Source organism: Peromyscus leucopus, chromosome 23, assembly GCF_004664715.2.
Source record: "Peromyscus leucopus breed LL Stock chromosome 23, UCI_PerLeu_2.1, whole genome shotgun sequence".
NCBI lineage: Eukaryota > Metazoa > Chordata > Mammalia > Rodentia > Cricetidae > Peromyscus > Peromyscus leucopus.
Window position 1 is genome coordinate 41,645,566 of NC_051082.1, and position 25,634 is coordinate 41,671,199.

General features: G+C 56.0%; 1 protein-coding gene across 3 annotated transcripts; it reads left to right on the top strand.

Moving 5' to 3' along the window:
* The first annotated feature begins 3,439 nt into the window (after nucleotides 1-3,439).
* Pdgfa (platelet derived growth factor subunit A) lies at nucleotides 3,440-25,208 on the top strand. 3 transcript variants are annotated; one of them, XM_037198460.1, is made up of 9 exons: nucleotides 3,440-3,843; nucleotides 4,695-5,359; nucleotides 6,258-6,387; nucleotides 7,715-7,820; nucleotides 12,796-12,891; nucleotides 15,131-15,318; nucleotides 22,236-22,362; nucleotides 22,780-22,848; nucleotides 24,323-25,208. In XM_037198460.1, exons 2-8 carry the CDS (start codon nucleotides 4,962-4,964, stop codon nucleotides 22,833-22,835), a joined length of 1,101 nt encoding a protein of 366 aa, XP_037054355.1. In that variant the 5' UTR covers nucleotides 3,440-3,843; nucleotides 4,695-4,961; the 3' UTR covers nucleotides 22,836-22,848; nucleotides 24,323-25,208. The 3 variants fall into 3 exon arrangements, 1 of the variants encoding a protein (XP_037054355.1); XR_003733014.1 differs by lacking the exons at nucleotides 3,440-3,843; nucleotides 4,695-5,359 and having other exon boundaries at nucleotides 6,152-6,387; nucleotides 7,715-7,811; nucleotides 12,788-12,891; XR_003733013.1 differs by lacking the exons at nucleotides 3,440-3,843; nucleotides 4,695-5,359; nucleotides 22,780-22,848 and having other exon boundaries at nucleotides 6,152-6,387; nucleotides 7,715-7,811; nucleotides 12,788-12,891.
* Nucleotides 25,209-25,634: the final 426 nt, after the last annotated feature.

Consider the following 25,634-nt stretch of genomic DNA (forward strand, 5'->3'; position numbering starts at 1 on the left):
CAAGTTCTCTTCCTTGATTTGGGGGATATTCTTTTTTTTGAGACATCTCACATGGTAACCCAGGTTGGCCTGAAACTCACTATGTAGCCCAGGCTGGCCTAGATCTCCCAATTCTCCCACCTCAGCCTCAAGTGCTGGAATTATAGGCATAAACCATCATAAAGAGTTCCAGATACCATGTTCTATTTTTTCTTTAAAGAAAAATATTTATTTATTTTGAGACAGGATCTGTGTAGGCTAGGTTGGCCTAGAACTGTTGATCATATTGTCTTAACCTCCTGAGTGCTGGGATGACGGGCTGGTACCTCTACCAGACTGATTTCCACAGGTCATTTTCAGTGTATTTGAACCACACATATTTAACAGGAGGTATGGGTGGGCAGGTAGGATATGGGCTGTGTGTGTATGTGTGGGTGTGAAATTAATAGTAATTATATTACTTATTTAACTTCATACTTGCAAAATGTTACTGATGGCTCTGCAGTTAAGAGCACTTGATGCTCTTCTAGAGGACCTGGGTTTGAGTCTCAGCACCTGCACGGCAGCTCACACTTGTCTGTAACTCCTGTTCCAGGAGATCTGATGCCTTCTTCTGGCCTCTACAGGCATCAGGCACGAATGTGGTGCACAGACATACATAAAAGACACTCATACACCTAAACTGTTTTTTTAAAATAAAGTTTTTCTCTACCCTGCCTATAGGATCTAGAGTCCCCAGTCTCCATGCTTCGTAGGTAACAGTTGTGACCAGACACAACTAAATGCCTGGTGGCCACCCATGGCTTCAACTTCTGACCAGGACAGATTTACTCTACTCTTCGGGCTTCTAATTTTTGTTTTGTTTTGAGACAGGGTCTTCCTTTGTAGGTCAGGCGATCCTTGAAGTTGAGGATATCCTTGTGCTTCAGACTCCGGAGTACTGGGATTATAGACATGCACCACCATGCCTAGCTAGGCTTTCTCCTCCGCTCTCCCTTTCTTTCCTTCCTTCTCTCCTTCCTCTCTAAGACAGGGTTTAAAGTATCCCTGGCTAGCCTTGAGCTCACTGTGTGTCTCAAGGATGACCTTGAATTCCCAATCTCCTGCCTCCAGAACGCTGGAATTACAAGCATGCATTACCAGAGTTGTTTTTATTTGGTGCTGGGAATAGAACCCAGGCCCTTGTGTATGCTAGGCAAGTATACTATCAACTGTGCTACATTCCCTAGCCTCTAGGCTTTTCCTTTCAAAAGCCACCATACAGTCTTTTATATAGGTCTTCATTCACAAAATATTCAAAAGTCTATTGTGGGCTTATTGGCTATTTTAAACATAATTTCTGTTTGTGTATTTAAAAGTGAAAATAAAAACACTAGGGAGTGGAAAGCAGCCTGGAGGTGCCCTCCCACCCCAGCACAGACTTATCTTGTTTTCTGGGGAGCCTGAACTGGAAAGGCCCGATCCTTAGCCTGGGGGAAGGAGGGGGGGGCGAAGATAATGACATAATTAAGGCTTGTGGCCGGGCACTTTTGATCTTCAAGGACCAGAGCCCACATGGCTGAGGCTCCATTTGGGTTAATTGCCCAGAACCAAGAAAGCCTTGCCCAGAGATAAAGGGAAACTGGTGTTTCAACATTACAAATTGTTCTGGGATGGCTCTGGCAGAGCCTGGATGCCTGGGGCCCAGCTGGCCCCACCCACATAGAGAGAGAGGGTCCTATGGGTTCCTGGGGGCTGCTGGGTGGAGACCACCTGCAGGGTGAAGCACTGGCTTCCAGTTTTTTTTTTTTTTTTTCCCCAGATAAAGGAACCAAATTCAAGGCGAGCCAGGGACAGATCACACCAAGAACAAAGTCAGCCGCACAGAGCAGAGGGGGCTTCCGATGTGCCTCTTCTAGGGGTTGGGGGTGTGTGTGTCTAGACCTGTCCCAGACGTATTGCTTTCACATTCTTGCCTAGTACAAATGCAACCTGGGCCATTCTAGTTTCCGGTATTCTTGGATCTCGCAAGGGATGGTACCCTGGGTGCCTGGGACTCATTCTCACTTGCTCTCTGTAGACTGGAAGGGGGCTTAAGTCCCTCTACCTCTGGGTGGCTGTGTGAAATTATTTCACAGGGCAAAAGACCGGCATCAGTATCAGGGCTCAGCATCGGTCCTTGCAGCTAACGAGTAACAACGACTGTGATAATTGAGCACGGATAATTGAGTTCCAAGCAGCTGAAGGGCACTGGCTAGATGGATGAGTTTGGTGAAAAGGAGTGCTTCACGTTTAAGATGCTGGGCTATGGGGCGATTTCTTAGTCCAGTCGGATGGTTTTCCCCCTTTCGAAGTCGTGTCTACCCCTCCCTGTGTGCTCTGGGTCTTGGGTGGAGAAGGCACCACCAAAGGTTAGATGTTAGCTGGTCACCTCAGCTGCTCAGCCCCTCTCTTGGGCTATCTGAAACACTTGACACTTTAATTACGGGCGGGCGGACACTTCGTGCGGCAGGCGCCGGGGGCGCTGGAGACAGGCAGGAAGCATCCGCTCCGGGGGCGACCGGACATCCCTGGTCATCGCCAGGTGCACTTCTGGTGCCCCTCCCCACCTCCTCCCCTAGACTCCGAGCTCCGGGCTGCTGATGCCTTCTTCCTCCAGGGACCCCTCCAGCTGACATCAGGTGCCCACAGCCTCTGTTTGTCCTGGTTTGGACAGGATTATTTGGGGGTGGGTGCAGGTCTTTCTCTGGCACCAGGCTTGGGGGTTGTTCTCAGCTGCTGGGGCGGGGATGCCCCGTGGAGCCTGGAGCGACGCACCTACAGGCTAGGGCAGCAGCCGCCCACACCTCCTCCGACTCTAAAGTATATTTAGCCTCATTATCAAATGTTTGCAGTGAACCGAGTGAACCGCCTAATAGCGGCTGGAAGTGAAACTCGAATCCCAGCCAGAGGGAAGCACGTGATCTCTCCCACCAGAAAGGATCACCGAGGCGCGGGCGGGACAGGTGCGGTGGCCTCAAGCGCATGCAGCCCCGCCAGCTGGGCTTGGTTTCTTTGGTGTTCTCTCGAAGCCTGACACCTAAACCTCACCCCCTCACACAGCTCCTCCTCCAGAGGCCAAAATGAGGTCTGGCGAGTGAGCAGCGGGTCCCCAAGGGGAACCGCAGCAGGGGGTGGTGGTGGTGGTCTGAGTCGGCTGGTTCTCCTTTAGGCCCTTGACCACATGATTTAGCCAGTCCCAGTTTTCAGAGGCCAGGCATCCCATCTCTTAGGAGTCTTCCGAGGACCTGAAGGAACAGCATGGGGGTGAGGGGGTAGGGGTCGCTGTCTCACATCAGAGGACCCTGTGAGCTTAAGGGCGCGTGCCCCAGTCCCCTCAGGCGGCTGGCGCCGGGCTGCACAAGCTCTTACCACCCTCGCGCGGCCGCTGTTGTTGCCGTCGCTATGACGACGGGTCGCGGTTTTATTTTTAATAGCGGGCGGCGATTAGAGCAGTGCCTGCACCCAGCTCCCCGCAGCTCCCGCGTCCCCGGCGATGCATCCAGGCCTAGCCTCCCTCTGGCCCCAAAAGTCCCCTTGCGCCTTCAGAATTCCTCCCGCCCTGCTCTGATTTCCAGCTGGGCGCCCCTGCTGCGCCAAGAGAGTAAAGGGAGAGAAAAGCACCGATAGGCGGGGTCCCCAGGAACCCGCGGCCTCCATGCGGAGGTGGTGGCCGGACGGGCGCGGCATCCCCTCCGCAATGCAACCCGATCTTCTTCCTGGATTCCCATACCCACTGTCACACCGGGTCGTCGAACTGCAAAGAGGTGTCCTCTGGTGCTCTCTGCCTGCGAGAAGCCCGAGGGCTTGGCAGGACAGGACGCGCAGTACTCTCGGCATAAGAAGGTGAGGAATTCCACCCAGGTCCGGTTGGGTCTTGGTAGTCTCCCTCTCCAGAGCGGCACAAAGTTCCACCAGCACGAATAAGGCCTTGGCTTTCGAGGACCTCGAGGTGGGGAGTTTCTCGACGTTTTCCAGACTTCCTTGTTAGGCCAAGAGGGGGTGCCATCTTAATCTCCTGAGCACCCTAGGTGTTAGGGCAGGGGCGTGGCGGTGTGGGGGGGCGGCTACAGGCCTATGGAAGTCTGTGTAAAAATAGTAGATGCGGGTTCCAACGATTCTCAGGGGAGGCTCGACCACCCCCCGCCCCCCAGGTATTTGGGGGCTAGTTGAACCGCCCTAGCATGGCCCTTCCAACTTGGCCTTTGAAATGCACGAACCGGGGGAGCTGGGGATGAAAGGCTCCTGTCCGGCTGCGCCTTTGTCTGGGGACAAAGGAGATGGGGGTGGGGGCGACCGAGGCAGGGTGCACGGGTTAATCCACACGATAAGGCGTCAGTTGGACGGGTGGTATTCTCTACTGCATCTCTACCCAAGGAACGCTTCATAGTTTTCAGAGCCCTAGCTGTCTAGCTTTGGGATTCGAAAGGTCCACAAATGCCCTAACTCCGGTGCAAGGCGAGGCGCCGACAGGCTTGGCCTTGCCGTCGGGTCACTTCCCACCTGAAATCTGTCTCTCGCTGTGTGAGAACCGTCCAACCCTAATCAGACTTCTGCCCGCGTGTCGCTTCCCCGCCACCTGGTCTGTACTATGACTTGGCCGGAGGTGGCGCTCTGCGCTCCCTTGGATCCCAAGACAGAACCCAGGAGTTCCTCACCCGTGGCTTCTTTTTCTGTCTTTCCTTCTACCCCCTCAGCTCCCCGGGTTCAGGGTGCGGCTGGGCCTTCGGCCAGGGGCTAGGGATCTGGAGGGTGCAGGGTGTCAAGGTGGCGATGAGGCAGGCGGCAGCCTCCTCCCCGACCCAGGCTTCGTTTCCACCTCCACGCAAGAGTGCAAGTTCCTCAATCAGGTGTCCCAGGCTTTGGCTCAGGGGCGCGGGCGCGTGGCAGCCGTCAGGTGAGTGCCCTAGACGCGCCCCTAAACCCGCCCCGCCTCTCCGCAGAGACTCACTCCCCCTCCTTTTATGGAGAGGGGAAGGCTAGAGCCCTGGATCGGCACGGTGGGAAGCGGCCCGAGTGCCGGGCGGGGGCCGGACCGGCTCTCATGCCCTTTTTGGCGCAGCAGCTCTGGGCGCTGCCCTTTACTGCCGCTGGGGCCCGAGAGAGAGGCGAGCCGGAGACGGCCGTGCTTCTGCAGCGGCCTCCTCCCCTCCCCGCCCGGTGCCGCAGGATTGCAGCTGGCACTGAAGGGTGGGCAAGCTCGAGGGAGGGGCGCTCCGAGAGCCCCGGCGCCTGTGGGCTCCGAGCCGCGGGCCCGGAGCTTGGATGGATTTAGCTGCCTGCGTGAGCGCGTGTGTGGCCACTGCAGTGGCGGTGGCGGCCGGGCCCGATCTGGCCCGCGAGACCCCTGCGCGCTTCCGAGGTGCGGGTCCCGGGCCGGAATCCGGGGGAGGCGGGGGGCGGGGGCGGGGGAGGGGCGCGGTGGCGGCGCTATAACCCCCTCCCTGTCGCCGGCCGGCTCCACACGCGCGTCCTGCGGAGCCCGCTCAACTCCGGGAGCCCGGCCTGCCTGCTCCTTCTCCTTCTCCACCTCCTTCTCTGGTCTTCCCGCGGCTGCTGCTGCGGCGGCGGCAGCGACGCCAGCTCGGCCCTCCGCCCGCCCTCCGGCCCGTGCGAGCGGTGCAGCGAGGCCCCGGGCGGGTTGGTTGCTGCCAGGCGGCGGCCGCGGGAGCTGCCCGGCCCCGGCGGGAGGAGGGCGGAGCGCCGCGCCGTAGCCGAGGGCGCGCCGCGGAGGGGCGCACGCAGGCCGCCGGGCCGCGCTGTGCTGGGCCGCGCCGTGCCCGGCCCGGGGCGGCAGCGGCGAGAGGAAGGCCCGGGGACAGGCTCTCGGGGCTGCCCGTAGCCTTCAGGGAGAAGCGAGGCGGCCGCCGGTACCGGGCCGAGCGTCCAGACAGGTGATCGGTGGTGCGGCGGGAGCTGCAATCACGCTCCGTGGTCCCCTCCCGGGGCTGACGGCAGCAAATATGCGGATTTACCGGCCGGGTCGCTCCTAAAGCCAGCGACGGGGAGCGAGCGCGGCGGCGGCCAGCACGGGGAACGCACCAAGGAAGAAGCCCAGCCCCCGCCCTCCGCCCCTTCCGTCCCCACCCCCTACCCGGCGGCCCAGGAGGCTCCCGGCGCGACTCTGTTCCTCCTCCTCCTCCTCGCTGGCTCTGCACTCGCAGCTCGCGCCGGGCGCGCTCCGCAGGCTCCCTGCTCTCCGCGCCACCCTCCTCCGGGCCGCGCTCCCTGAGGGATGGTACTGAATTTCGCCGCCACAGGAGCCCGGCTGGAGCGCCCGCCCCGCGGCCTCGCCTCCCTGCCGAGCTTCCAGCGCCTCGGGACGCGATGAGGACCTGGGCTTGCCTGCTGCTCCTCGGCTGCGGATACCTCGCCCATGCCCTGGCCGAGGTGGGTGCCACCCCCGCGCCTCCGTCCCTTCTTGGCTCCCTCCGCGCACGCCCCCCTCGGCTACCTGTTTCAAGCTCTGCAAAGAGCATTTCGATTTTGCCAGGGTGGTGTAATTTAAAAAAAAAAAAAATTCCCAACTGGGTTCTATTTTCTGCCATGCCCAAGTGTGTCTGGTGAGTTTCCAGCGCGTTGCGTCGCTCCGCCTTGGAGAGGGACGGGGGAGCCGCGAGGTGAACCAGTGGGCAGAAACTTCGGGGGGCTGTGGGTGCCTTTCCAGAAGGGGCAGCCCGAACGCAGCGGACAATGCAGTAACGGGGTGCGGGCAGCGGGAAAGGGTGTGTGTGTGAACTGACCGTGCCCTGGGAGGGGACTAGGGCGGGCAGTAAGCAGGTAGAGGAGGGTGCGGCCGAAGCCCGGGACTGGGCAGGGTGGGCAGCGCCCAGCCGCAGTCCCCAGTTCCCGGTCCCCAAGCCCAGTCGGACGCGGGGCTGGAGCAGTCTCCGCCCGCCCAGGGCCTGCTTACAGGTGGCTGAGCGAGGCAGATGGGGCCGGGCCAGGCGCCCGCGCCCTCCCACCGCTACCACCCCCCAGTCCCCGGGAGGTTTGCTGTGATGAATGACTTTCCACAGCCCCTGTCGTGGGAACTTCGTGGTTGAGTCCCCCAGCGACCCTGACTCCCTTTAAAAAACTGGGAGGGAGAGTGGGGGAGGCTGCAACAGTGGGGGTGGTCTGGGCAGGGACCGGAGAGGCGCGAGGTGGATATTTAACCCCTTGCATTCCCTGCAGACTCTCTAAGCCCCGGTGGATTTGGGTGTCCTAGTCGGCGCTAGGGCCGTGACTGGGCCCGAGCCGGGTGGGGCGACCGCGGGCGTGTGCGTGTGGGGGTGCGCGAAGACCCTCTCCCCTGCGGGCTCGGCCCAGAATTCCCGGGAGTGAAATTGAACCCTCAGGCTAGATTAAAGTGTTGGGGCTGCTGTGACTCCAGACATGGATCCGTGACGCATTTCGACCCTCTCTTTTTACGTGTGGATTTAGCTATTAAACCAGAAACTCCTCGGGCCCCTGGCTGCCCCCAGACACCCTGGGGAGGACCAGAGCGCGGGTGCTTTTTGTCTGAACATGTCAAGGCGATGTTTGTTTTTTTTTTTTTTAAAAAAAAACCAAGGTCAGACAAACAGGAATGGGGTGAAGGACTTTGGGGGGGGTCCCATCTAGCCCCACCCGAGCCTTTGGTTCTATGGCTTGGCCGGGGTCGGGCGGTTCTGCGTGGCTCCTGGGGCCGGGCTGGAACCCCTGGGTGCGTCCTGACGGTGTGGTCTGCTTGCAGGAAGCCGAGATACCCCGAGAGCTGATCGAGCGGCTGGCTCGAAGTCAGATCCACAGCATCCGGGACCTCCAGCGACTCTTGGAGATAGACTCCGTAGGTAAATCGCGCCCCTGCCCCTGGCTGCGGGAAGGGCGCGGGCGGCGGGGCGGGCAGTCTGCGAGAGGAACCGTACCCAGCGCTCGGCCGGGCCGGGTGCTGCGCAGGAGCGCACCGAAAGGTCAGACTCCACTCGCCGGCCATAAACGCCCAGGCGTATGAGTCAGGCGTTTCTCCTGCAGTCGCCACTTTCTCTCCCAGCGGCAGCCGAGCGCCGCTCCGCTCGCCCGGGGGTTGTTTTTGCATTTAAGGGAATCGCAGCGGGTGTGTCACTGAAAGTTCAGCTTTAGAGCGTGCCGAAAGACCCTGCCAGGTGTGCGGGTCAACGGCCGCCTCTGGCCCTGGAGCGCGGGAGCCCGCCCTTAGGGCGCGCGGCTCTAGCAGGTCTTCCGCCTGGCGAGGGCCCCCAGAGTGCTCGTGGAGCTGGTCGGTCCGGGCCTTTTGTAAACTCCTCTCCCTGGTGCCTTGATTGCCCGGGGCTGGGTCCCTGTGGTGGCCACAGGAGGCCGATGTTTTTCTCAACATCATCCTGTAAAAAAGGCGCGCCTGGGACATTTGCGCTTGGGGCTATTTTGGGGGCTCCGGGCCTCGGGCTAGAGCCAAGCCACTGTAGAAAACAATTTGTAGATGTAGGGTTGGATTAGGCTCGGATCGACAAGGACTAAAATAGAGGGTCATGGTGGCGGTGGAAGAGGCTCTCTGTGTGCTGGAGGACAAGGTCTCCTGTCTTTTGTGACAACCTTTCCAAAATGAACTCTTGGCCTGGGTATTCTTTTTGACACACCGGGATAAAATTTACCAGCTTAAAACAAACCAACAAAAAAGGGCCCGATGAGTTTGTCAGGAGGAACTAGAGGCGGCTAAAGTGAAGAATGCTAAGTGATGATTTCCCCTCCTTGCAAACTTTTCAGAAAGGGGGAGTGGTGAGAGAATTAAGTAAAATCACATGGTCTAACCATTTGGAAATTTGTACCTAATTATGGTGGTGGAGAGGACTGAACTGTTTTTTTTTTTTGCATGCCAAAATCATTTTTTAACAAGGCGGCCCCGTTTCAGTAGTTTCTTGACCCAGGAAATCCTTGGCCTGATCCTTATCAGGAGTGGCAGGCCTAAGGTTTCACTTGGAGATTAAGAGTGGGGCAGGGGGTTTTGATCTGATGCCTTGATGTGCAGGCCTGGGTGGAGGACTTGGCTTGGGTCACTGGGGAAATACTCCCGGAGCTTTTGCTGGTCCCCAAAGGCTTTGGAGACTGAGGGACTGCTTTCCTGCCACGCTTAAGCCAGGGCCGGGCCTCCTGCTGTCTGGATGCTGGGGGAAATGGGCCATTCACTTTCTGCTGGGACCATTCTTATGCTGTTTTCTGCAGCCACGCCTCCCTCCCTCCACCCCCCACCATTAATGCTTTTAGCACCGTGCTTCTGTTAGGTTAAGCTGATGTGCCCAATGGGGGGCTGGAGGCTTCTGGTTGAGGCCTCCTCCTCAGGAGGGTCCGAAGAGAAAAAGCAGTTCGGCCCCTCTGGAGGTTTCAAATTGCTTCTGTAAGAATGGTGTGTGTGTGTGTGTGTGTGTGTGTGTGTGTGTGTGTGTGTGTGTGTGTGTGTGTGTCCCAGGGGATTTAGGACATCCACCCTCTTCAGTCCACCTGTCAGACACTTGGGGGGGTCTCCTGAGTACCAAGTGTGGGTGTGGCCTGCCCTCCTAGTTTCCCAGTCTTGAAGACGGGAGGAGACCCCTTTGTGACACCAACACAAAATGATGTCTCCCTGCTGGGCCATCCCCTGTTCTGGCGTGGAAACTAACTGGAGTCTAGTCTTTGGTCTGTGGACCAGAGTGGCTGGTTGGCTCTCCTCGTTCTCACTTGGTTCCTTCTTGAAGTGAGGAGCTCTGTGGCTTCAGGCTGCTGCAGAAGGCTGCAGACAGCTGTGGCGGTCAGAGTCAGCTGGAAGGGGTCCTCACTGGGATGTTGGCCACGGTGGCCTCCCCAGCTGGGTTCTTGATGTCCCTCTATGTAGGCTTGCAGGCAGCAGAGGAAGGCTTAGGGGTGTTCCAGGCTCCCCAGCCAACTCTTCATCCAAGTGGGTGGAGCTTTGTGATTGGCACATGGCTGGTCTGGTGGGCTGGCGGCGTCCCCATTTTCCAGATGGGGAAACCCTGAAGGCATCTCCTCTCAACCTTGCAGCTCCTTAGCTGTGTGGCCCAGCTCCAGAGGTGGCAGGACTGCAAGACATTGCCAAGAATGTCCCGGAGCCCAGAGCATTCCATGATTGAGTCAAGGAGCTCCAAGTGGCCTTTTAGTGTGGCTTTTGGGTCTAGAGACTGGCATGCAGCCTTGCTGTGAACTGCAGCTCAGGAGTTCAGGTCGTGTGTGTGTGTGTGTGTGTGTGTGTGTGTGTGTGTGTGTGTGTGTAACGGGAGCTTTGTTCTCTAGAGCTGCTGGCCAGGCGCCCGTGGGTCATTGAGTAACTGATACATAAACATCCCATCCCAGGCTACTCATAACACTGTGGCCAGGACAGGGCTAGTGGACTCTGTCTGTCCTTCCTCCAGCCGACAGATATTGTCACTGAGACATCTGCATAGGACAAAGGGAGATGACTTGGTTGACCTCAGAGGGACTTAGCTGCTAATTCATGATGGGCTCCACTGTGTCATACAGGATAACATCCTCAGGCTCCCAAAGACCTCATCTGTTGTACATCTTGATAGTGGGTAGTGGGTCAACCATTGGCTTGTGACCACCTGTTTTCTGTTTTTTTTTTTTCTTTTTCTTTTCCTTTTTTAAAAGATATGGTCTCATATAGCCCAGGCTGCCCTTGAAGCCTCTTACGTTGCCAAGGATGTCCTGTCTCCACTTCCATAGGGATAAGTTTATAGGCATTCATCACCACACTTATTCAGTGTCGTGCTAGGGATAGAACCCAGGGCCTTATGTGTTCTGGATTCTCTTCCAGCTGAGCTACATCCCTCGCTGTTTGTTTATTTGTTTGTTTTGTTGTTGTTTTGTTTTCTGAGAAGGGTGGCCTTGAACTTCAGAAACTCCTATTAGGCCACCACATCTGGCTCGCGACCTCCTATCTTGATCTGGGCTTGTCTTGGGCTTGTCTGAGTAGGAGCCATGGCCAGTCTCTGTGGCAGAGTTTCTGTCTGCATTAAGCTCAGTCAGGAAACCTTGAGTCAGGGGGTTGAGCCACTGGGTGGACCTGTAGGGTCCCAGCTTTTCTTTTGGTCTTTACTTTTTTTTTTTTTTTAATTTTTACTTACTTATTTATTTTTATCTTTCAGAGACTGGATCTTGTGTATCCCAGGCTGGCTTTGAATTTACTTTGTATGTGGGGATGACCTTGAACTCTTGGTCCTCCTTCATCCACTTCCTGAGTGAGGGGCTCACCCCATGCCTGCCTGACTTGTCCTTGTTTTGCTCAGTATCTCTGGAGTAGAGCGCCTTGGCCTCTGCTAAGCCCGTGACACCTACTGTGTGCACGGTGAGGCGAGCCTGGCATCAGAGGACTGTAGCTGGCACCACTGCCCACTCTCCCAGGCCCCGTGAGTGGACGGCCCATTGGCCATGGCAAGATGGTCATCACCAGGTCGTGACTCGTCCTGTCACTTTTTTGTGAAGAGATACTTCTCTGTAACAGTTGGTTGATGGGAAATTTTTACTGCATGAGCAGTTCTGATCTTATTTTGGGTCTTTTAAAAAAAAAAAAAATCCGTGCCATTGGAACATTGAGTCATTTTAAATAGTTTTTGGGCTCGGATTCATCGTTGACATTCACACCTTAGGCGAGTCTTTGCTTTTCGTCTTAAACGTGTGGGTAGCAGACATCTCAGGGTGGAGGAGGCTGGCGTGTCTCCTGTTGGTTTGTGGATGGTGTGGTACCTGGTGGGGTTTATATTGCCCACTAGGAGGGCCCTCCATTTGGGTGGAATGTCACTAACTGGTGGGACCCAGGGGAGAAAGAAGAGTGTCCCTGGGGGAAAAGCAGGAGTGTGTGTGTGTGTGTGTGGGGGGGGGCTTTGCTTGGCGTCTGCACGGTATAGTCTGGGGAAAGCCAGGTATAGATTATCTTGGGGGTGCTGCTCGGTCTACGCGGCATGTGGCAGAGCTCTATCTATGTCCTCCTGTCCCCAGGAATGGAAGAATGTGGGGGCAGTGTGTCCCAGGGGGTGGTTTCCCCAGGCCGATCCTAACTCTGTCCTGCGTTCTGTGGGTAAGGGTAGCCCTATCTTTGCTGGACACCTGGTGGCCCTCGGCGTGTGAATGAACACTCCTTCAAGCCCTGGCTTTTCCCCCCCACTCCCTTCCGCAGGCCTTTTCCCGGGACCCCCAGGACTCTAGCCTCAGGCCTGTGACTGCACGCCTGGCTCTCCATTCCACTAGCGGCCGCACCCCTTTGCTGTTTCTCATGGCCTCTGGCCCTCGGAGCAGGCTTATTTCAGGAACAGTGGAGGTTGGCGGGCAGCCCAGTCTGGCGTTAGCTTCCGATGCCCCTCAGAGGTTAGGACACTTCATCAAAGCCTGCTTTACAAGAGGGAGGCCCTGTACATACAGCAGCAGGAGAGAGGCCGCCGCCCTTCCCATCTTTGCCGCAGCTGATAGTGGTACTGCTCCAGAACTGGGCCCGGCTGGGTGGTCTTTGGGACCCGCCTGACCCAGGGCTGACCTCCAAGGGTTCCCTTTGGAGGTCACATCGCTTCAGGGAGAGTACCTGAATGCCTTCCTGAAAGGACCTCACATTTCCACAGGAGAGCTGCATTTTGGGGGCACGCATACTGACGGGATAGGAGGGAGTTGGTTGGAGGTGCACATTGGAAACCCCCCCATGTGGGAGTAGAGGGTCTGGGTTCGGGGACTGAGCCACTGCCCGGTGTCCTGGTGCTCTGAAGGCTGCTGTATCAGCCTCGGCTGTTCAGGTCCCAAGGGTACGGCACGTAGGTGTGGGCACTGGTTACCATTTTCTTCTCTCTACCTGTAGGGGCTGAGGATGCCTGGAGACAAGCCTGAGAGCCCACGGGTCCCACACCATTAAGCATGTGCCCGAGAAGCGGCCTGTGCCTATTCGCAGGAAGAGAAGTATTGGTAAGCATGGGAGGGTATGAGGCAGCTGGAAGGGAGCTGGTCCTCACTGGAGCTCCCTGCTCACTCAGAGGGATAGGCACAGGCACCTAGCCTTCCTCCACCGAACAAAGGCTCCCTTGGCCTCCTGCCCTCCCTGTGGAGGCCGCCCTCTTCTCTCTAGAGTGTCTCCTGCCTGCCCTTCTGCAGTCTTGTGCCTGGGCCAGGAGTTTTTCCAGGAGGGGAACATTATAAATTCCTTAAGTGCCCGGTCTTGTCAGGGCCTGTCTGCAAGGAGGCTTCGTTGGAAAACGTGGCCAAGCTTAATTTCCAGTTCCTGATGGGAGCTCCAGCATGCTCCCGGGCTTCAGCTGCAGGGCTGGGTGCAGCCTGGAGTGTGCCCCTTCCCCATTCACCTTGGTCCCTAGGGTGCCACTTGATCCTCATTCTGGGGACAATTAGATTCTCTCAAGATCTATGCATTCTCTTCCTGGGGTGGGGTTGCAAGCGTGACCCACCCAGTCCCAGCTCAGCTAAGGATGCTGTCTACATACAGTTTGGATCCTGGGCAAATGGGTCCCCTCTCTCTGAGATTTAGCTATCAGTAAGATGATGGCTTTTATCCATGCCTTGCTGACTAGCAGAGAACTTTCCTGAGGTGAGAATAGATGGGAGCTTCCAGCCAGGCCTCAGTCATCTAGCTAGGACTGTAGAGAGTCCCTATTCCCAACTGAGCTGGGGGGGGGGGCGCGGGCGGGGACTGACGGCAAACCATGTAGGGAGCTGAGGCCTCGGTATGGGACTCACTTGGAAGATTCTACAAGCAAGGGCTGTGGTGAGAGAACCAAGCCCAGTTGCCCAGTGTGCCCAGCCTAGTGTTTGGGGCCTCTGTGTGGGAGGGACTCATAATCCAGAAGGACAATGCAGGCCCCCGAGGACAGGGAGGAATCTGGTCCCTATCTTCTTCATTCATGCCTTCCTTTCTCACCCCAGGGAGTCTGTAAACACCTGTGTAGCTCCTCTGGGATGTGTTGGCAGCTGTGGGTGTGCATATTCCTAGTGTCTCGTAGGTTAGGTTCACTCCTGCTGGTTAGCTGGCCCGAGTTTTGTCTACCCTGAAGACCCTGGTCCCTCTACTCCTTCCAGCTCCGGTTCTAGGGTTGAGGAGCCCTTCAGTGTTGATAGGGCAGCAGGGACCGTCAGTAGGTAGGCCTCAGAGGCTTCCTCGTACCTCAGCCACCTCTTCCCACATTGGCTAGTCCCAAAGCTGGACACTACCAGGCAGCCATTGTATAGTGACCAATGGGGTCTAGGGTTCAATGGGGTTAATGGGGGTTGCTTGAGGAGGAGAAGGGTGTGTGTCCCAGGGTCCTGAGGGGATTTCTTGTCTACTGTGCACACCTGGCAAGCAGATGGCCCCAGACTGGCTGTGTTCACCCTATGGGATTAGTGCAGGTCAGGAAATAGCTGCCTCCTCCTTGGGGGACAAATAAGTAGAGTTTTGCTGGCTTTCATGACCAGATCCCCAGTTGTGGGCTGTGTGGAGACTGGGGTTGAGCTACTCCTCTGCTGTCCCACTTCTTAGACGGCAAAAACAAGGAGAGGGTACAGGGATGGAACCAAAGCCTTGTGCATGCTAGGGAGGGGCTCTACCACTGAGCCACACCCCAGGCCCTCACTGGGGGATTCTAGGCAGGTGCTCTACCACTGAGCCACACCCCAGCCCCTCACTGGGGGATTCTAGGCAGGTGTTCTACCACTAAGCCACACCCCAGCCCCTCACTGGAGGATTCTAGGCAGGTCCTCTACCACTGAGCCACACCCCAGCCCCTCACTGGGGGATTCTAGGCAGGTGCTCTACCACTGAGCCACACCCCAGCCCCTCACTGGGGGATTCTAGGCAGGGGCTCCACCACTGAGCCACACTCCAGCCCCTCACAGTAGTGATGTTGGGGGGTTCTAGGCAAATGTTATGTCACTAAGCCATTTTCCTAGCCTTCTTCACCTTTGAGATAAGACTCCCCTACGTTGCCCAGGTTGGCCTTGAACTATGTCTGTAGCTTTGCTGTTTCAGCCCTGTACATTCAGGGGCCTGTTGGCAACCAGTATGTTCCTTCATACTGGAGGCTGCCACGGGGACGAGTCCTGCCCAGGTGCAACCTAGGCGGGCACCTCTGGATTGGGTAGGGAGATCGGAGGTCATGTTTGTACGCTGCTGGTAGACTCCTAGGTCTCCTTATTCCCAGCGCTCTTGCCTTTGCAGAGGAAGCCATTCCTGCAGTTTGCAAGACCAGGACGGTCATTTACGAGATACCTCGGAGCCAGGTGGACCCCACATCGGCCAACTTTCTGATCTGGCCCCCGTGCGTGGAGGTAAAACGCTGCACCGGCTGTTGCAACACCAGCAGCGTCAAGTGCCAGCCCTCGAGGGTCCACCACCGCAGCGTCAAGGTGAGCCTGCCCTCTCTGGGCATCGGCATGACAAGATGCACTTGGGCTGGTGGGATGGTTTGAGGGGAGGACGGGGCATATGACTTACGGTTGTTAGCACACAGCTCCCGTACAAAGCCTGGGGGTGGGGGTGGGTGGGGATGAGGTGGGGGGGGGGGGATGAGGTGGGGGTGGGGTGGGGATGAGGTGGGGGGTGGCGTGGGGGAGGCTGGCTTCAGCAACCTTCAGGAGTGACTGGGACATTCAGTGGTCACAGTGTGCTTCTGTCACGGAGGAGTTGTGAACGAATGTCTCTTTATCCCTAGATAGGGGAGCATCTGGGTTGGGCACTGATGGCCGACCAAAGACGGTAGTCTACCCAAGTCCGGTGTGCCGGGCCAAGGATGTTGTTTTGGTTCCTTACAGGAGTGTGGGGGACTCAAAGGCAGCTGTAGCACAGGGAAGCCTGCCCTAGCACTGGTGATGACGCCACATCCCTAGAACTTCCTCCCGCAGAGTCTTCCCTCTGCTGCAGTTGTTACTGCTTGTATATGTATGTGTGGATGGGGTACTTGTGACTCTTTCTGCGCTTATTTCATTAGCTTCCTGGGTCTTACTAGCTCCCTCCAGGAGGGAGTGTTTTAACTCAGAGGAAATAGCCACACATCACCATGGGAGGTGTGTTTGGGGCTCGGTAGTTTGCATGCATGGTCATTATTTGCATAGACGACCATGGAACTTGGGTCTGTTCCCCTCTGAGGCTGTGTGTCCCTTTGTGCTCCTGGGGCGTCAGTTGTTGGCCTTCTTGCGGGATGATGGAGGGTTCTAGCCACCAGGGGCTTAATTTCTCTTTGGGCCTGAGTCTAAGAAGAACATGGTTGGAGGCCTGTTGTTTATGTTGCCAAGGCTGGGACCCTTTGTGTTCCTTCAGACACTTTAGGACAGTGGTTCTCCACCTTTCTAACATTGACCTTTAATACAGTTCCTCATATTGTGGACACACACACACACACACACACACACACACACACACACACACACACCATCGCTCTAGATTGCTCTGCAGTCTGAAAACTGATTCCACCTGGTTGAGGCCCTTTTGCTAAATGTGTGACCGTTTGGGTGGCTGAGTGGGTACTAAAGACCCTTAAGACAGCTGAGGGGCTAGAATGTCTCTGAGGATGACACCTGCTTCTGACACAGCCAGGCTTCTGTAGCCAGGCTACTCTTCTTGGGTGAAGGGTCCCCAGAATGATGCATGAGGATTTCGGACCCCATTCTCAACCCCCAACAATCTGTGACCCTCGGCCCGGGGGAAGGGAGGTGTGCCAGGAGAACATCTCTCTTGGTAAGGACCTGTATTCAGTAGCTCATTTGTGACCCACAATCTGGGCACCTATTTTGATGGCTGCTGTTTGGACTCCTGAGAGTTCCAGGCCTTGACGGAGGAAACTCCACACCATTGCAGGCATCTTCGGGATTGGACACAGCATCAAAAGCCCTGGGCTTTTCCCAGGGTCCCATGGACTTGTCTGGGGTGCTCTCTGGGTTTGCTATCCACCCTCAGAGGTTAGAAAGGATGTTGGCTACCAACAGAGTCATGCTACCAGGGCTGGCTCAAGCACCCTGGTAGCCCATGTGACCTGGACCAGCCTCAGCCTTTCCTTGGGCCTCAGGGTTCCCACCGATGGTATATTGAGGAGTCTGGAAAGCTGCCATCTTGTTCTTTGGGTACAGGTGATAGCTTTGATCTAGGGCAGGTCTGTCTGTTTATCCATCTGTCTGACTTCATTCCCTGCCTGCCTGCCTGCCTGCCATGATGGACTTGTGTAGTCTAGGCTAGCTTAGAACTGTGTAGCCCAGGCTGGTGTTAAACTTGAGGTAACCCCCTCAGTCTCCTTGACTAGTTGGTGGTGGGCTCACAGAAGTGAGCTGTGACAATGTGAGTTTAGGAATAGTTTTTCCATGCTGGAGACATGCTCGAGGGGTGGGTGGTGTGGCGAATTGTGTAAGAGTTTTGACTTGGAACTTTTCAGTCTCCCGCTCCTGGGACACGGACTGTCCATTCCCACTGGAATTGATTGCTCCTTCTCTGTGCTGTATGGGACTGTGCCTTTACCCCATGGGGCTCATTTGCCCAGCAGGGTCTTGGACAGTTGAAAGGGATCAGTCTAGTCCTGGTCTGGCTAGGCTCTCCCATACTCCTTCCTAAGCACCCACCCACATACACCACCACTAGCCACCCACCCAGAGCTGGGAGGGGACATCCGGCCCCAGATACTGTAGGCTCTGGCAGAAGGGACAGAAGGTCAGCGGAACAGGAGCTCCATTGTGGATGCCATCTCTGCAGCATTTGGGGTGGAGGCTGGTGCTGACCTGGATGGAGGGAGATGGGCCCAAAAGACCCAGGGGTGGGGACTCAGGGTCATTTCAGCAAGGGTGGGGCTGATGATGATGCTCACAGCAGCCATATAGATTCTGTGTTATGTGTGCCATCAACCCTGGTTCCAGCATGTGTGTGTGTGTGTGTGTGTGTGGTGTTTCCCCTTCCTTGTGCTGTAGATTAAACCCAGGACTTCTCCTGATAGGCAAAGATTTACCACTGAGCCACAGCCCAGCCCCTCCCTGGGGGATTCTAGGCAGGTGCTCTACCACTGAGCTACACCCCAGCCCTCACTGGGGGATTCTAGGCAGGTGCTCTACCACTGAGCACACCCACCCTCACTGGGGATTCTAGGCAGGTGCTCCCCCCCCCCCCCCCCACTGGCTAGGCTGCTCTACCACTGAGCACACCCCAGCCCCTCACTGGGGGATTCTAGGCAGGTGCTCTACACTAGCCCACTGCTAGCAGCTCACTGAGCACACCCCAGCTTTCTGTAGTTTTTGTTGTGAGACAGGGTCTAAGTTACTCAGGATGGCTTTGAACTTACTCTGTAGCCTAGGCAGGCCTTGAACTCCTAGTCCAGCCTCCCACCTGAGCAGCCTGGGCCCTCACCTCAGCATGTGCTGCCTGGCCCCAAGTGCCTGCTGTGTTCTCCAGACCCTGCTGTGGAGGCTGGAGAAGGATGCTCTGTGGACCTGCACAGTGGAGCATAGGCCGGGCTCATGGAGCTACCTGTGGTGTTTGGCTGGACAGAGGTGAGGCCTCTCCTGTCTCCGTCGCACAGGGCTGCTCAGGGGTTGGGCTTGGGACTGCCAGAGGGTCAGGCCAGCTCGGAGCCATTGTTTGACCTGGCTGCTGAGCTGTGTAGGGAGGTTCATTACTCAGTCTCGTGCTCGGGGCTCTGCTGGGTCAGACTCCAGGCTTCTAGAAGGAAGGTGTCCCCGTCTCGGTTGGGTGGGGTCTGGAGCTATGTTCTAGGGAAAGTCCCAGCTGGGCTCCGTCGAAGATTTCAAGAGAAGGTGGCTAGGCTGGCTTTAGCTCTGAAGGAATAAGTCTCACGGTTCCCCCTCTCGTGAGGGGCTTTGGGGTCTGAGGAGGCTGGGGCAGCATGGCAGAAGACACCCCAGGTGTGCTTGATGTCTATATATCTGGGGTCTCTTCCTTTCAACCGCTGTGTGTGGGGCCCTTGGCCAGGTGGGGCAGAGGCCCTCCTGCCTTTGAGGCCTGGCGCCAGCTCCCCTCCTCAGTCCGAGGAACACTTGGGTAGCTAGAGCACAACACCCTCTGGTCAAGTGAGAGGATTGGCCTGTGAAGGCCCCTGGTCTCTAGGGCTGTGTGGCCTCAGGGCCTCCCCGCTCCTTTGAAGTCCAGGCTATTAGAAAGCAGAATTGACTGCCGAGGGACCTGGGCGGGTTGTCGCCTGGCTCAGTTTCTCGTCTATGAAGTCAGGCTGTAATGGTGTCCGTGCAGCTGACCTGCAGGAGGGACTGTGCTCTGTGTTCAACTCAAAATCAGCAGTGGCTTTTTATCATAGCCGACACTGTCCCGAGGCTTGCTTGGGAGCAGTCTGGCGGGGTGACACTCCGGGTTGAACTTGAGGGAGCTGTGGGTTGCTTGTGGAGCAGGTGGGGCTCCTGGGATTTTTTTTTTTTTTTTTACCATCTCCTTTTCGTACTTTCGCGGAGGCAGTTTTGAAAATTTAGTATTCGTAACATGTTCTTTGGGCGGGAAAAATGTAGCCATTTCCTGGCCAGACCGAGGTAGCAGAGCCGGCTGGAATCCTTGCATTCCCGAGGCAGGTGCTCCCATAAACCACTGTTTGTTTTTGTCTGGTAAACATGGGCCTGTCTGGGAGAAAGGGGGCTCCCCAGCTGGAGCAGCTCATCAGTTGCCCCTCATGCAGGGGACCCCTAGGCTCAGAGGGGTACCTGCCCTGCAGCCAGGGTCTGGGTCTGGCTGGTGTCAGCCCCATGGGGAAAAACTAAGGGGTGGGTCAGGGTGGAGAACTGTAACTAAGGCCAGGCCAAATGCCCTTCTGACGACACCTGGGTTCAGGGCCTTGTGAAGCTTACCTGGTCCCCACCATAGAGGCGGTGGTGGGAGGGGCAGAGCACCCACCTGCTGGGGTCTGTGGCCAGGGTCTCCCTCAGGCCTGGGTTTAGCCGGGCAGTCTTGAAGTTTGTGGGATCACCAAGGACTGTGGACACTTTTGGAGGCTGGGGACTGTGGTAGGGGTCCATTACAGTACCTCTGCCTCCAGCTCCCCTGGGGACTGGCTGGTGTTTTTCATTTGGGAGAACTCCCTCCTCCCTGACCTGCCCAGGGCTCTTTAAGGGAGGGACACGGGGTTGCCCTTGCATTGCCTGGGGTGGAGTGTGAGACCACACTTCTGAGCTTAGGGACTGGGGGCTGCAGTACCTCTCGGGACATGCTGACTTCCTGAACAGAGCTTGGGGGCTCCTTTTAGTAAGAAGCCTTCCATGAATAGGAACTCCTGTTGAAGTTAGCTCCTGTAGGGTGGCCCTGTCCCATGTCTAGGTGATTCTTTAATGTTGTGTGTTTTGCTTGTTTATTTGTTTTGTTTTTTTGGTTTTTTGATGCATTGTCTTGCTCTGTAGCCAGGCTGGCCTGGAACTCAGTATGTAGCTCAGGCTGGACTTGAAGCAATCCTCCTGCCTCAGCCTACTGAGTGGGATTCCAGGCCTGCTCCCCCATACCCACTGGACTTCTGAGTGCCTCTGCAGAGGTGACCTTGCTCGAGCCACCTGGGTGGGTGTGACCACGGCCCCCATCTCACAGGTCCGATTGTAGGTATCTGGAGAGCGTAACCGGACTGCACCTCAGATGCCCCAGCCCTCACTGCCCCTGGTTGCTGCTCCTTCTCTTGCGGCTCCTCCCACCTCCTGACGTAGCGAAACCTCCTGGGCTGGCCCTTGACCCCTGACCCCTGGCCCTACGCCCTACACGCTGAGCTCATACTTGGCAGACGGTGTTCACACCTGAGGCACCCACACTACTTCATACGCCCGCCGGGCACCTGGCACCCTTTGCACCCACGTTAACCATTAATGTAGCCAAGGTGGTAGCCATAGCAGAGTCTGGCCGAGTCTGGTCCCCAGTGCTCTGAAGCAGCTGCTTGGACTGGATGCAGGGCTGACACCTGCTTGGGTCCTCTTGGCTCCTGAGCTTCAATACCCTGGAAGAGCAGCAGAGAACGGTCCCCTCCCCAAACTCTCAGTCACTCTGGGTGGGCCAAGCATTGTCCCCACCATTGGATGCCCAAGGAGCTGCCACCTGTAGGTGCTGTAGGCCACCTGGGGTGGGTTCAGCACCATTATAGCCTCAGTTTCCCCAGTGTATAGTAAGATGGGAGGCAAAGATCCCTTAGGACTGTTCTGGGAGGTGGACACAGATTTGGCGCTGATTGCATGCAGGCTTGGGAGGGTGACACATGTTCTAGGTGGCATCGAGGTTGGGACAAGCTGCCAGCCATGCTCTCCAGGTCACCTCAGGAGAGGGCTTATTGTGCCTGGGTTTTCTTTTCTATCCATGGAGGTGACAATCCTGCCTCCTCGCTGGCTGGCCAGGAGGGTTAATGAATGCTGGTGTCTGGAACCTGAGGAAGGTGGCCTTGAAGTCCCCCATAGAGCCTGCTGGAATAGAGCAGGGTGTAACCCGAGGCTGCCTCCTGGTGCAGTTCTTGATGGGGACGGGGGTGGGAGGTGGGGTGGGGTGGATTAAGCAACTGCTGTATGGTCTTGTTGGGGAGTGTGGGGCCTGCGTACACCACTCACATGTGTGTCTCTGTGTGTGTGGAGCTGACGGCCCTGAGGATGGCAGGCTGGAGTGGTCAGCATCTGGCCAGGACCGTGGAAGGATTTGCCTGGGATTCTAGAGTCCAGTATGAACTTTTGGTATCTGCTGTGTTGATGTGTCTCCAGGGACCCTGGGTTGAGAGGGCAATGACTCCCTGAATGAGGCCCCTTCCTCAGCAAGCTTTGTAGCCAAACTGCTGTCCCTGTCCGAGGCTTCGTTTTCTTCACTAACACCACAAACGCCAGAGCAGTACTGTGGTCCACCACCCTGTGCCCAGTTCACCCTTTCTTTGCTGATGTCCTTTGGATCTTTTGGGCACTTAGGAGTCTCACGTAGTCCAAGTTGCAGCACGCTATGTCACCAAAGATGGCCTTAAGTTCTTGATCCTCTTGCCTCCATGTCCTGAGTCCTGGGATTACAGGCTTGTGCCACCACATCTATTCCGTTTATATGGCGCTCGGGGTGGAGCTCAGGACTTTGTGGATGCTAGGCAAGCACTCCGCTAACTGAGCCACATCCTTGCTGTGTAGCCCAGGCTGACCTTGAACGTCTGAGCTCCCGAGTGCTGGGATGGCAGCTGTAAGCCTAGCATCATTTAGGGTTTATTTCGAATGGAAACAGGCCTGAGCTAAAGGGAAGATGCCTTGGGGAGGTTAGAAGTCTGAGTCCCAGTTTGGGGTGAGCCAGGCAGGTCCCCCTCTGGCACATGGCGTTGACGCTGGCTTTGTTCCCTTGGCAGGTGGCCAAAGTGGAGTATGTCAGGAAGAAGCCAAAATTGAAAGAGGTCCAGGTGAGGTTAGAGGAACACCTGGAGTGTGCATGTGCGACCTCCAACCTGAACCCAGAGCATCGGGAGGAGGAGACGGGTGAGTGGCCAGCGCTGTTTGCTAGCTTTTCGTGTGTGGGTCCTCAGGGATGTCACAGAGTGATGGGAAAGTTGCTTCCTCTGAGTGAAGCAGCAGGCCTGATTTCCCAGCTGTCCACACTGGCCTGCAGAGCTAGCGTCAGGTAAGCTGTGCCTGCAGGCTGCCACGGTGGGACGTTAGACACTGGATTCAGACTGTGCCCTGCTGCCCCGGGTCTTGACCTTCATCCTGCCCAGCATACCGGTACATTGCCAGCCTTCAGGCAATCCAGGTGCAGAGAAAGACCCGGAAGTGTCGATGCACCAGGGTGGATCGGGCTTTCTTTCTGAAAGATAAACACCTCTAGTATTTATTGCTGTGGCTTCCCACCCCAGGCCCTCAGGAGGCCACTCACCTTCCCTGCCCTTTCCTTGACAGGAAGGCGTAGGGAATCAGGTAAAAAGCGGAAAAGAAAAAGGTTAAAACCCATCTAAGGCGGCCGACCAGGTAGGCCCTGCCCGCCGGGTGCGCTGGGGGACTCCCTCGCAGGGCTGGGACACACAATCACACCAGCGAATCAGCTTCCCGTGGGCCCTGATTGGCTCAAGGCTCTGTGTGCTTCTGGGGCTGCTGGGCTGGGTCTCCTCGCAGCTACAGCTTTTGCCCTTCTCTTGATTATTGATCAGGCACCCTAGTGCCCTGTGGCGGGAAGGGTGGGGGTGGGGGGCCTCTGGTTCTGCTGGAGTTACCTGGGGAGAGGCTGCCCGCTGCACTGACAGAGGAGAGGCGTTTACAGGTGACAGGTGAGGCTTGTGGAGCTGAAGAGCTTTACATGGACAGGGCAGCTGACTTTCGTAACCAGTAGCAGCATGGGGGAAAGAAGGTTGAAGTCAATCTGTGTAAGACGAGGAGGGGAAGCCAGAGCAGATGTCATTGGTGTCCCTTCTGTTTGGTACTGTAGATTCTGTCTTCAGAAGGACTCTCAGGACCCGTGGTGGTTGCTAGCACTCTCGTAATACCGCACTGGAAGAGGCAGGTTGGGTAAAGAAGGGCCGGAGAGCCTCTCAGGAATGCTTGTTCCAAACCCACCCTGTGACGGCTGTTTTTCCCCGGAAGTGTAGGGAATGTAGGTGAGGCATGTCATTTCCCAGGCCCGTCCTGAGTGTCAGCTTGTCTGGCCCAGAGAGCTGGAGCCTGTCTGGCTGAGCCCTTCCTCCTGGCACATGGGACTTCGGGGCATCCAAGACAAACAGTTATTCTGGGCAAGAGAGTCCTCAGAGATAGGGTGTCTGAGAGACCTGGCTCCCAACAGGAGTGTGGCCGGGGATGCCTGCTTTGGGCATGTGTCTCCTCGAGCAGGCCCTTGGGGTTGTTCCATGTGGCTCTGATGGGCGTGCTGCTGACAGAGACCCTCTCCAAGTGAGAGGCAGGTGTTCCCATGCCTGCCTGTGTCCTGCTGGCCACCTGTCTCCGGGCTGTGAGTGGAGGCATCATTGGCTCGTTACAGAGCTTTGTGATAGCTAGCGTTTGTCCACACAAACCACAAAACAGCCACGCACACGCACACACACACACACGCACGCACGCACGCACGCACGCACGCACGCACAAAACATAGGTCTGCTGAGTCACAGAGACCCACATACAGTGTGTCTGGCAGCATCTATTTTCCTAGTTACTTCATGGCCCAAAATGTCTGCCATACCTCCATCGAGCACAAGCCTTAGGCTGGAAGAAAGAAAGATAAGGGAAAGGACAAAAGAAACTTTCTATGCCTTAGTTTCTCCATCTGTGCAATGGGAGCATGGGTTCTTCTGAGAAATGCAACCAGCCTAGTCCCAACTCTTAACTGTGGAAAATTTACTTATTTTTTTAAATGACACGTCAAACTCCTATCTTAAGATGTAAGTTGTGTGGGGCCAAGTGACTTTGGTGTTTTCTGTCTGTGATGGAACCCTCAACTCTTCCTCTCTTCCCACAGACGTGAGGTGAGATGAGCCGGCTGCCCTCTCCCGGGACACGGATGTACGTGGCGTGTGACATTCCTGAACATACTATGTATGGTGCTTCATTGCCAATGTGCGTGCGGTCTTTGTTCTCCTCCGTGAAAAACTGTGTCCGAGGACAAAGAGACAGTGTCTGTTTGTTCAGTGTGACATCAAAGCAAGTACTGTAGCACTCGGAGAGACAGTGAGAAAGCTTCCTTGTCACAGAGAGCGAAAACAAAACCACAAAAAAAAACACAAAAACCCCAAAAAAAACAAAAAACAAAAAAAAATCAAAAAAAAATTAAAAACAAAACAACAAAAAAAAATCCCAACAACAACATAAAAACCCACCACAAGAAACAAAGACTGGGGTGGGCGGGCGGCAGGAGGGCCGTCCTGCAGGACTGACCCTTGAGTGGGGACCCATGGTGGCCACTGCCCTGGATTCTGCCCGTGGGCACAGGTGCTTTTCACCGAGGACGCCCGGAGCCTGCCTGGGATGCTGCCCGCTGGGTCCACGAGGGAAGGAAGCTGACAGCTGGGAGATGCTCATGGGCCTGGAAGCCACCACCTCGCTTGAGTCTGCCTAAGACCTTCCAGACGGCCTTACGTGGAATTTCTTTTTCCTTTTCTTTTTTTTTTCTCTTTTCCTTTTTTTTTACACCATAAAGTGATTAAGCTTTTTCTTTTTATTCTCTGCCTAGCTTTTTTCTTTTTCCTTTTTCCTTTTTCTTTTTTTTTTTTTAAATCTCTTGGATGACATTTTCGTCGATAACACGCACGAGGCTGCTGTAAGTTGGGACAGCGAGACGGTTATTTTTTCCTAGCCAAACTAATGAGGTGTATTAAAATAAACATGGTATACCTACCTATACATCATTTCTGATGCGCCTCTGGCTTCCTGTGTTCCTCGGCCCCTTTAGCGTTAACTTCTAGCTTAAGTCACATGAGAGGACTATGTGGGAGTCATTCACTTGGGGGCTTCCCCCGCCCCCCATTGCTAAATGGCTTCCACGGCAGTGCAGAGATGTGGCTGAGATTATTTGGGGGTAAGCCATTGGGCTTCACTGTTAAACAGAATTGTGTGTGCGTGGTTTCCTTGTTTTGTTTTGTTTTTGTAAAGGTGAACTTTGTATTTTTAATATTATCAGTTTATATACCTGAGAGCCTGCTATATATATATTTTTTATTTTGAACTAAAAGGAGAAAAAAAAAAATCAACAAACTTCATGCACATCAGAGGCATTCTGTGGTCCTGTTTTTCTAGTTGCTTCCCGGAGTCGCTCCATCCCCTCACTCTGACCT

Coding starts and splice junctions, on each gene's coding strand:
- Pdgfa (XM_037198460.1), top strand. CDS start 4,962: ATGGAGAGGGGAAGGCTAGAGCCCTGGATCGGCACGGTGGGAAGCGGC. Junction 5,360..6,257: donor GACCCCTGCGCGCTTCCGAG/GTGCGGGTCCCG, acceptor TCGCCGCCACAG/GAGCCCGGCTGGAGCGCCCG. Junction 12,892..15,130: donor TCGCAGGAAGAGAAGTATTG/GTAAGCATGGGA, acceptor TTGCCTTTGCAG/AGGAAGCCATTCCTGCAGTT.